The sequence below is a fragment of the Rhagoletis zephyria genome, unplaced genomic scaffold (assembly GCF_001687245.7).
Source record: "Rhagoletis zephyria isolate East Lansing unplaced genomic scaffold, Rhagoletis_zephyria_1.1 Rzeph_scaffold_00216, whole genome shotgun sequence".
Taxonomy (NCBI): domain Eukaryota; kingdom Metazoa; phylum Arthropoda; class Insecta; order Diptera; family Tephritidae; genus Rhagoletis; species Rhagoletis zephyria.
Window position 1 is genome coordinate 314,139 of NW_016157300.1, and position 12,295 is coordinate 326,433.

The 12,295-nt window shown below is 35.9% G+C and overlaps 1 protein-coding gene across 1 annotated transcript in view; it reads right to left on the minus strand.

Annotated features, from left to right (window-relative positions):
* The window catches only part of Chd1 (chromodomain-helicase-DNA-binding protein 1), a 34,309-nt gene that overhangs the window by 8,669 nt on the left and 13,345 nt on the right, over positions 1-12,295 (minus strand). Inside the window, exon 4 of the mRNA XM_017609334.1 lies at positions 2,662-4,128. Coding sequence (XP_017464823.1) covers positions 2,662-4,128 — 1,467 coding nt within the window. The remainder of the gene's footprint in view (positions 1-2,661; positions 4,129-12,295) is intronic.

Consider the following 12,295-nt stretch of genomic DNA (forward strand, 5'->3'; position numbering starts at 1 on the left):
TGAGCACAACAAACACTGCAAAACTAAAAAGACGTACCTAACAAAAGAAAGAGGTAGTTAACAAGGAGTATAAATACGAGCAACCAACAAAAATTATGCAGAACGAAAAATTACACTGAAGATGGCACAACGCCGAAACCGGTTTGTCTCCAAACCAAATTTGACAAGGGATGACGGAAATTCGTTCCAAAATACAGTTTTATTTCCCTTGTCCGAATTAGTAATCAATATAGAGTCCTTGTATTGGTTTATAAACCGTTTTGTGGCCACAAAAATCTTAAGTATGAATCTTTCTTTTTTGTTACTCTTAAATTCGTTTTTGTATGTTTTTATTTTGGTAGCTATATTGCATTTCGCGGTGCCTTTTTCTCTATCCTCCTTTATTTTCTGAATTTCCTGCTCTAACTTCGCATTAAATGTACCACCGGCGAGAAAGTTTTCCGTGACACAGGCAGAGCAAATTTTTTCCCCAGGGAGAGGAACCAGCCGCATTCTTTCGGAATTTCGATTTTGGTTTTGTTTATGAACCAATCTTCATTAATCACAAACCCATATATTTCATAATTCTTGCCTAGATTATATGGGCTCCCAAAAATACATAAAGTAAATACACCCCTGAGACCCCCAAATTCATTGGACAAACGATTAGAAGATAGTCTCCGACAACTACAACGTTAACAGTTCATTCCAGCTGAAGGAAGGGTTAAAAGGCATTCGGCTTGAAGAAGTTGTTATCCTATTCTCCTTCTATGTGGTATCATTGTTTACCAATATACCAGTACATATAGCAATGCGAACAATTATGCAAATGTGGACTTCGTTGCAAAGCAATACCACTCTATCTAAAAATCAATTTGCAACAGTCCTTGAGTTCGGTCTCCGAGACAATATTTATTTTTTATATGACAAAATATATGTACTATCAGCAGGTACATGGAATGCCCATGGGAAACCCCTTATCGCCCACCGTAGCTGAAATTGTTCTGGATACAATACTGGACGACAGTATCGCTAAATTAAAATCACAAGACATATATATATATGAAATATATTAATGAGTATGTAGATTACATATTCACCATTGTAAGATGACGTGACGTGGAAGAAATACGAAAAACACTTAACTCACAATATAAAAAAATCCAGTTTACCACAGAGTTAGTAGAGGGGAAAAAGTTAGCTTTCCTATACATGGAAAATCACCACTTGAATGGAGAAATAAGAACAAACTGGAATGCCAAATCCATAGTATCGTCTAGAACGATAAACTATCATTCAAACCAGCCCTGGTACCAAAATACAGATACAGTGGTTAACCTCACCAACAAAGTCTACGCGTTAAGTGACCAGGAGTTCAGCAAAGAAAATACGATGAAAGTTAAGAACGTATTGCATAAGAACGGGTATCCAAGCAAAATAATTGAAAGCTTAATAGTAATAACAAGAAAGAAATTAAAATCAACACAAGTGAATATGCAACCAGACAACAGAAAAAAATGTATTGGAGTCATATATATACAAGGACTAACTGACAGCAAAACGCTGCACAAAAGTATTAAATACAATAACATAACATATGCAGACAAACCACATAGCACACTTAACAAAATGTTTACCAAAACAAAAGACAAAATAGATAAGCAACAACAACAATGTGGTATATAAAATTAAATGCAATGGTAAAGTTGGCGAAAACTGCAACTAAATATACAGGCTCCACAAAGCGGTATTAGAATTACCGAGCACCAGGCAGACATAAGAAATAAGAAGACGACAGCAGCATTTGACGAATAGTGGACACACAGCAGACTTTGTAAACACCAAAATATTAGACGCGGAGAGAAGGGAAAAAACAAGACTAACTTTGGCAAGTCTCCGAATCCAATAAGAAATGCAGGACGCGATGAATTTCAAGGAAGACGTTGACAACATAAATTGCGCATAGCGTGCAGCGATATTGCATAATAGAAGACGGGCGACGATAACGACGCGTATTAAATATGTTAAGTGGATGTCGAGTGATTAGTGAAGTTTCTTGTTAATTTATATGTAACTACAATGTAAGTGTCTGTTCAATAGAAAATTGTACATATATAAGTATGCAATACTTCAATATATTTATGTCTAATTGTTGTGTTTTTATATTTAGTTTTCAATAAATTATCAGACTCCCTGATGAAGGCGTGAAGGACGCCGAAACGCATAGGAGAGCGAAGGAAAAATAAAACTTTTGACTTTTGATTATACCGGCCGAAAAGCTCCGCATACAACCCAATTTAAAATTTTTTACCAGAAGTTGAAAATTAAGTCTGAAGAGTCCACTGGGAAAACGGCCCAACATTAAACTTCCAGGAAAAAGTCGAAGCATAGAAGGCAAGAGCTAAGGCTAATTAAAAAATGGACTTCAACGATATTTTCGCAACGATAACGCGGAAATAGTTTGATGGCGCCTACAAGCAAGCGGATGTTTTCAGGTCAGTCTTCTATAAGTTGGATCAGATATGGTGCTTATCAAAGAGACTAAAAAGAATATAAAAAATTTACTAAAAAAAAATCGCATTCCTTAAGCTTATTTTAATTTGGAAACAGGTTCTAGTTCAGTAAATTCATATATTTTCTATGCTATAAGATTAACAAAATCAAATGGGGAAGAAAATAAACCTGGTTAGCTGCTGCTGTTTTTCGACGGGGTGGCAAATACAAGTCTTCCATCTCTTTAGCACGTTCTTGGTCCTCGACTATCTTTCGAAAATCCTCCGGAATAATATCGTCCCAATCCTTGGTATCTTCTTCATCACCGCCTACATTATCATCGTCTTTTGCCGCCTCGCTGGGCTCTTCCTCAAATGTAGCAATACTCGCAACCTTAAACGCGGACAGTAGATCATCACCAGGCATTTCCGGATCTTCATTACGTGTTTCTGCACGACGTAAGATTTCATCGATGTCGCAAACCAACTCATCATCGTTTTCCTGTTCATCTTTGAATAACTCTTCGGCGCCAAATTTCAAAATAGCTGATAAATCATCCTTGTTGAAGGGTGTGGCATTTGATGAACTCGCACCGCTTTTATCTAAAACCGTACGACCCGTCGTGTCCATGCGCTGTATGACAAGATGATCAAGTACCATTTTCTGTTTCGCTCGCTCGACAATTTGCTCTTCAACAGAACGTGCTGTTACTAAACGATAAATATTTACTTGATTTTTCTGGCCAATGCGATGTGCCCGCGCCTGTGCCTGTAAATCATTTTGAGGATTCCAATCCGAATCAAAGATAATAACTGTATCAGCCGTCGCTAAATTAATACCCAATCCACCAGCGCGTGTCGACAAAAGAAAACAAAAATCTTGACTACCATCGGCATTAAAATGGTCTAAGGCTTGGCGGCGCATTTCACCCTTTATGCTGCCATCGAGACGTTGAAAGGGAAAGTGTCGCTTTTGCAGATAATCGGCCAGCACGTCCAGCATGCGCACCATCTGCGAGAAAATCAATACACGATGACCAGTCTCTTTGAGGCGACATAATAACTTATCCAGAAGCACCAACTTTCCAGAGCCTTTTAATAACGTTTGCAATGCCTCTTCTTGCTGCAGACCTATCAATTCAAATTCTGACGGCCGTATAAGAGAAGCGTGATTACAACATTTCTTCAGTTCTATGACAATATTTAAGAATGTCGACGTAGAACCCTTCTTGCCTTTGCGCAAAGCATCGAAGTTTTTCGTCAAGATCCATTTGTAGTACTGTTTCTGCAGCAATGTCATTTCGACACGCAATATTTGCTCCACTTTTGCGGGCAACGACTTCTCGACATCCTTTTTTACTCGCCGTAAAATATATGGCTCGAGTTGCTGATGTAATTTGGTGTATCCCTTGTCTGCTGCATTGCCATGTTCCACCTCAAAATCTTCCCAAGTAACAAAACGATTGGGCATAATGAAATGAAGCAAAGCCCAAAGTTCCTTAAGAGAATTTTGCAGTGGTGTGCCAGTGATAAGGAGGCGATGATTTGTTTCAAACTCTTTGAGAGATTTATACAGCAATGAGTCGTCATTTTTTAAGCGATGCGCTTCGTCAACTAGTAACGCAGCCCATTGCAAGGTGCCGAGGAATAGCTTATCCTAAAAATAGAATAGGAGATAGAAGGATAAATGTTTTTATGTAACCATTAGCGATATAGCTTTAGAGTGAAAATTCGTGAAGTGGTCATATGGTTATTCGAATTTTTTGTTTATTGAAATGGATAGTCCTCCTAAACATCATGCATAACGCTCGTATCTTTTTTCGGCAAAAAACTGTATATTACTGCGAAAAAATCGCGTTTCGCAGTATCCCCTTTTAAAAATAAAAACCATTTTTTACAGTACAGAACGTTTTGAAGCAGTTTTCCAATAAAATAAAGGAATTCCTGATATGTTTGATCCACACTAACACGCGGGATCCCACGGGTACCCAAAACAGTGGTTTCTTGCGTTCCTCACGCTCTGGACACTTTAAGCACGTTTTGACAAATTGTTGACACTTGTAAGAGAGGAACTTATTTTTACTGTCTAATTACCGAAACAGCCCGCAAAGCGTGTGGAACAAAGCTGTTATCTGTACCGTACACCCCGAGACAAAATTATATGTCTAACAAAATCCATGTAAATCCAAACTTTTCACTTTGTACAAATATTAAAAAAAAAAATCAACGAAGATTCTTAGCCTTTTGAAACTTGCACTTTTTTATTAATAAGTTACAAAACTCCATACTTGGAATTTTTCTAAAAATTATGAATATAAAGTTTGTTGTGCAATTTTTTTAATCTCTGCATTTTTATAATGTTTCCACGAACACTGTATATGTAAGCAGCAAAAAAGTACAATTGCAGTATTTCGGAAAAATCGTACATCGCCTTAATCATGCAAATAGTTTATGAAGTCGATTTTCAAAATATTTATCAGTTTCATATTTTTTTCAAGTCACCACCATTTTACGAACTTCCACTCTTAATTATATGTATTTTTAGAAAAGTGGATTTCACGAAAAAATAGATACGAATATGTTGCTAGGTTTCTTGTAGAACGCCAAATGCAGTAAAACAAGTAATTTTAAATCAAAAAACAAAACCGACTTCAATTCTCATATCAAAATATATATATATATATATATATATATATATTTCGTTACCTTAATATAGAAAGGCCCTTACTGATATTGTCGCTGAAATACAAAAGGCCGTAACTAAGTAAAAATCCAAAAATTCCTTTTTGATTGTTTATGATGCATTTCATCGAATTATAAGTCCCCACATCATTTTAAGCAATACAAATTTTTAGACAGTTACGGATTTTTTTGCGTTTCAGCGACTATATGAGTTAGGGCCTTTCTATATTAAGGTAACGATTTCATGATCCAATGATCGGATCTAACCCAGATTAGTATGGGACCACCTCTGAGACACTACCTTTCCGATGCAAAAAGAATTATCCAAATCGTGGTCCAAAGTTATGCGGTAACATACATAAAAAAAAAAAGAAAAAATAAATAAAAATATTCCGACGAACTGATAACCTTCCAAAAAAGAAGTCGGTTAATAAAAAAGTAGAAAAACGACCTTTAGGTATTTAGTCAGTTGTTTGCTATTGATCGGAAATAAATTATGATTAAAATATTAAAGGATAAAATCACAAAAATAGCCGTAAAATTATACCCAGAGGAAAAACTGTAAGAAACCGTACTTTTGGTCAAGGAATGATTGCTTCTTTTTCATAGTTAGTTGCTAACCAAAGTAAAAACAATTCAAGTTATAACAGAAGCTGTCTGGGTACTCCCCAGTAAAAAAAAATATCCAGTAACTTAACAATAACACAATTTCCAAGAGTAAACCAGGGATGCCAACTCTATTAAGGCTAGTTCCCCCAAAATCCTTAAAAAATTCCACTATTTTGAATGGTGCTCCCCCAAAATAACTTTTGCTATTTTAGGAACTTAATTCTCATTTTTATTAAAAACCACAAATACCAATATTCAAGGACAATCTTTTTTTAGTAATATGTAAAACCAATACTTAGTATATTTTGTAAAGCATATCGAGGGCTTATATTCAAAAACTCAATTTACCAGGAGAGCAAAAAACTGTTTTGGCAGCTGTTTTTAAAAGTGTTAATAATTTTAAGTACACACGCATGTCTTAAATATTCACGCAATATACTCAAACTAGTTTTTTACTTTTAATTCATTTAATTTTAGTTTAAAGATCAGATAGAGGTTATTGCAATTCGAATTATAACTATTTATATAGAAAAATTAGCTGATAGAAGGTTTTGCAGAATAATGAAAATGTCAGTTCTTTAGACGTAAATACTATGTTAAATAAGATTTTAATGCAGAAATCATAGGTGTGAAAATTCGTTCCCTTCTATTCCGATGTGCCCAGGTAACCACATAATTTTAAATGTGTTTTTGTGTCAAAAGAGTATTTCACGTGATTTCGAAATTATATGAGAATCATTAGCACTGTTAAAAGAGGCTTCGCTGGCTGGTTTACTGTCCGTTCAGATGAGGAAATTTCCTTCGTTTAAGGTGATTGCTTGCTACATCAGTTTTTTTGTTGAAAGCAGGATTCGACGTGAGAGATAGCTTTTATTGGCGAGGTGGGAAATGCACGGATGCTTTTTCTCCTCTGCTACATAGTAAGGTGTTTCTAGCAATTTAAGATGTTTTTTTGCGCAGTGTCCATAAATTACGAGCCCAAAGTCAACTTTTACATAATGACAGTTCTGCTTAAAAGTAGGTTTATTGTAAAAAATCATTCCAAATATTTTCAATGTATCAGTATAGGGGAGGGGTGTTAGACAAGGAGAGGGTTGGATGTATGTATTTATTTGTATTTTCTGCATATGTGAAAAAATTACTTTTTCAGCTTAAATCTGAGCTCCTGAAGATTTGGACCAATTGATTAGATCGTTTAGTATGTTAGAAAAAATAATTTTTACTTGCGTCAAGTCCTTAGTCTTAGAAAAAATTAAAATATCATTAGCGTATTTAGTTTGGCAATAGGAATAATAATAGCAGTTTCCCACTCTTGATGATATAACCCTTGAAATAAAATGTAGTTATGGAGTTTAATGACTCTATGTTTGATGGGATACGGATGATTTTTTAGAACGGGGTACGGGATTTTGTCTGCACCAGGGCTTTTGCCTGTCATCGAAGAGATGGTTGGTCAAACTCTTAAATAGATATGAGTAAGAGAGAATTGTGGGAATCTTCGGACCAAGTGGAGGCAAATAAACATATACACATCGCTCATTTACTTTAGTAGTGTCATAATCCAAAAAATACAAATTTTGAGTTGAGTATGCAGAAATTATCGCTACGTCTTCTTCTATTTCGTGTAAAAATATCATAGCTGTATCGATTAAGCCCTGTATGCAGCTCTCAAGAAAACGGTCAAGAAAAAATTGCCATTATTTCGCGTGTGTGTCCAAGGAATTTTGACATTTTTTGATACTTCACAGCCTGTTGCCTCACTCTTTCCTCAAGAAATAATGGAACGGGCATATATTTCTGTTGCAAAACTGGGTTGCCTTATGCTCTTTCTTCACAAAAAACTTTAGAAAACCGTAGTAGAAAGCGTAGTAAATTTCTTAAGAACTGCGTACTGCCTTAAGGAAATTTGACTCAAGAAAATTTCTTAGCCATTTCTTGTACGTCATTTTATATGGAGTTTTTGCTTTTCTTGAGAGCTGCATACAGGCCTTTACCAGAATCTCACTAGAATAAAATATGTATTCATTTTTAGTATCGGCGTATATGTAAATTCAAAACTTTAAAGCCGTCTTTCTCGAGTTTTGATTTTTTGAGTTATGACATTATTGTAGTAAATGAGCGGACATGTATATACCTGTAAGCTACCGGCCAAACCCGATCTTAGAATAAACTATTTTTGTAACTCTCATCATCAGTCCAACTGAAGCTACGCAGTCCACAAGATTTGGTTTCGGTTGGACATCGCATTAGGTAGAACAAGTTTAGCCTGGGCAAAACTAGTTTGACCTAAGATCGGATTTTACCGGAACATATACATACATGCATCGGCACATGTAACTTACCCAGTCTTTATTTGACCTGCCACAAAAAAATGGTAATGAAAACGATTTTCCAGCAAAATTGTGTAGATAGAGGATTTTGCTTTTGTAACAAAATGTTATTGCAGATAGTGGATTTTTCAAAATGAGAATATAATACCATAAAAGCAAAATTTTAAGTTTGGCATTATTGTCATGGCTGAAGGATAAATAAGAGCTCACGTTACCATCAAAAACTCATTTTCATCAAAATTGTAGATAGAGGGTATTGAATATAAGCCCTCGATATATCTTATGTACAGTTACGATCACTACTATAGTGCGCACTTGCGAGATGCATCCCAGCAAACAATAAGGTTTTATATACATTTGAGAATAATTTTAAATCAAGGCCTTTCTCAAAGGTCAAACGTTTGAAAGTGATTTGATATTGATTTGAAAATTACAGCTTTCTCAATAAAAAGGGGAGTTTGATCTCCCTTTGAGAATATGGTTAACGCTCAAATCAATTTCAAAGGTTATTTCTCAATTGTACTTCAAATGTGGAAATAAAATTCATCATAGGCAATGTATGTTTCATATTTATTTTTTCTTCACGATGTACATTGTACATTTATAACAAAAGAAACAATTAAGATAAAGTAATTTCTAATAAATTTGTCTTGAAGGGCTTCAACTTCTTCAACCCGCGCAAACATCAACTGCACTATTTATGGGCTTTGTCTTTGAATATTTTCTTCCATTCATAGTTTTTTTCAATTGAATTTAATTTTATTCTTACAATTTTTGATTTAACTGCACACTTTTATATCGTTTGACATTTGCCATGTTTCTTCAAATCAATCTCAAATGAATTTCAAATGTAAAATGTAAACCTCGTTTTCAATTTGAGAATCATTTGAGAAAAACATTTGATATCAAATTGAGAATTACATTTTTCTCAAACGTTTGAACTGTGTTTGCTGGGATTATGCTTTTGATGTCGCATACTACGCGATATTGGAATCGAGTATTTTTTTAAATTATCATCTCTAGTGTATGATTTAACTCTATGCAAATTTCAAACCGTTCAACAGCTACGGTTTATTTTTTTTTAGAAGTATCCCCTGTTGTGAACGGCATTTCAGGCGAGCAGTGAAATAGTAGCGCAGAACAAATAAAGTAGCAACATTTAACTTCGATTGCAAATATTTTAGTTTTTGAATACAAAGTAAGTTTAGTAAGTTTAATGACTTGGTTTGTTATATATTTAGCCGGAATAGACAAAAACGCATTTTTGTAATTTTCGTGGTACGAAGTCCGCACCGAGGTCACGAAATACGTGAAATTATTAAAACCCTTATTAAAAATGGGGAAAACTTATAAATAAGTGGAAAAAAATGGTAGATGTTCAGCCTCAATGATTCGAAATACGTTAACGTATCAAAATAAACCTAAAAAAACGGGGTGGTAAGCAGGAATTATCAACGACTACCATACGGCAAATTATTAAATATTCCAAGACTCATCCCACAATGTCAGCTTTAGAAATTTTGGATAACCTGAAGTTACCAAGTAGTGTTCATACAGTAAAGAGACAGCTCCAAGAACACAAAATTTGTGCTAAAGTCCATGTAAAGTACCGCTTTTGAAAAAAAATCATGTGATACACAAACTAGATTTTGCCAAAAAACACCTGGATTGGCATATTCGGAAGCGGAGGAACATTCTGTGGATGGATGAGTCAAAAATTGTTGTATACGGTGGTAAAGGCTCGACAGCTCGTAAGACGCCCCCAAACATAGAATATCATTCAAGGCACACTGCAAAGACGTTGAAGCATGGAGGATCCAGTATTATGGTATGGGGATGTTTTTTCATATCATGGTGTGGGGCCAATATATTGGATAAAAACTATCAAGGACCAGAATAAGTACCTAAAAACAATGAAATTTATTATTTTTCAGCAACTTGACATGAAACAAGTAAGAAAGTCTAAGTTCGGGCAGAGCCGAACAATAAATACCAGGCGCAAGTATTAAATATATGTTTTTCACCATTCCGAAAGCTACAGCTACATTGGTAAGCCGGGGTGTATCAATTTTGAGTAAATTATATTACATTTTCATTGGCCCCAGATGCGTGCTTTAAAATCAGCCATTTGAAGGTGTTTACACTGCTTGATCCGCATTTGCTTTGACTTCTCATCAATTGAAAACGCAAAACAAAAACAAAATGAATGTAAACAAACACTACATTTATTATATTTTTAACACATTTTGGACACAAAAAGGCAATTATTCTTCGTTTAAACTAAAAATGTGTAAAGGTTATGTATAAATTAACAATTTTTATACACAAATTTCAAAGATTTATTAATTTCGTAGTGTTTGTTTTTGAAAAATTCCCGACAAAATATAAAAATAATTTAAAAATCGCGCGTAGCACCTTACTGGGACAATTTCGGCTTCACTATGGATGTGATGTTCTGGCGACATCAGAAGACATCCTCTGGTTGTCCAGGGTGTTGTATTGTGGCATGTCTTTAGTTTCGTCCACTGCGAATTAATTGTCCCCGGCGAGCACACAGGCAACATCGTTTCTTTGTCTTTGGCCAAGTACTGCCGAATTGAGGACTACGGCTCTGTACTTTTTTGGCAATTTCGGTTGTATGCGCCGGGAACGAGAGCTAGATCTGACAATTTTCCGGTTATTCACCGTTGGAATTAGTTTGCCATCGACGAGAATACGCAGCTTTCGTCCTTGTGGTAAAATGGTTGCCAAGAGGGTTAGGCTCCTTGCATTGAAGAAGGGAAAAAATGTGGAGTGGTAACCGTTTATATTTAAGCATAAGTCATCAACTTCATTTCTGGACGCTTTGTATTTTTTTCTGTCTGGATTGTGCCTTGTCGGGGTTTTGAGTTGTCGGGATTTTGTCTTGTCGGAATAATGTGTTATCTATATTTTATTTGGTCGGGATTTTGTTATGTCTCTATTATGTCCTGTCTGGATTTTGTATTGTCTGGATTTTTAAAAATTGTCTGGATTATGTCTAGTCGGGATCTTCAAAGTCNTCGGGATTTTGTTATGTCTGTATTATGTCTTGTCTGGATTTTGTATTGTCTGGATTTTTAAAAATTGTCTGGATTATGTCTAGTCGGGATCTTCAAAGTCGGGATTATGGAGTGCTCCCCTTGCCGACAAGTGCTACTTTGGGCTGAGTAGGCAATTGAGAAGTAAAGTCCTCTCTCGTCGTACAAAGATCACACTCTATAAGTCACTTATCATGCCTGTGCCGGTGTATGGCGCAGAGGCATGGACAATGAAAGCATCTGATGAGGCGGCTCTTGGAGCTTTCGAGAGAGATTCTGCGAAAGATTTACGGATCTTTACGCGTTGGTGATGGCGAATATCGCAGACGAATTAACGATGAGCTGTATGAGCTTTACAACGATATATACATAGTGCAGCGAATTAAAATTCAGCGGCTCCGCTGGCTTGGCCATGTCGTTCGAATCAGGGATGTTGCGAATGTGGAATTTTAGACATCCGCGGATGCGAGTGCGGATGCGGATGTTTAAAAGCTAACATCCGCGGATGCGAATGCGAATGCGGATGTCAAATATTTTTAAGAAATAATTTTGGTGGTACATTAGGGGATTTACGTAAATAAAAAATGGAAAAGTTATTAATTTTTAATAATATTTTTTTATTTAGTACTTAAAATAAAAAAATTGGAACATTGGATTTAAGAAAGAGTAATTTGGCTGCCTTTTAGGATTACAGCCTGTTTCCTAACGGGTCGTAAATCAAACCTGCACAAATGTCAAATTGTCGAGATCTCTTCTCGGCTGGGAAATAAGCCGGTTTTAATCTGTCTATCGAAACGGTGACTGGTCTAGATCCTACTAGGATTGTGTATGTCTTTGGGTACCTGTTCACGACCAGATATGGACCATCGTACGGTGCCTTCAGTGGCGAGCGGATTGTGTCATCTCGAAGGAAAACGTGACTACAGAAACGCAAGTCCTTCGGGTCGAATACTGGAGTTTTTCTATGCTGCGATGTTCTCGTTGGTTTAATTTGTTCAAAATGTTGCCGTAATCCTTGTATAAACGTGTGTACATCTGCGGATGGGTCGTAGAGGATGAAACTGGGCAAACGAATCGTTTGTCCGTAAAGCATTTCTGCTACCGATGCTCCCAGATCATCCTTTACTGCTGTTCTTAGACCAAG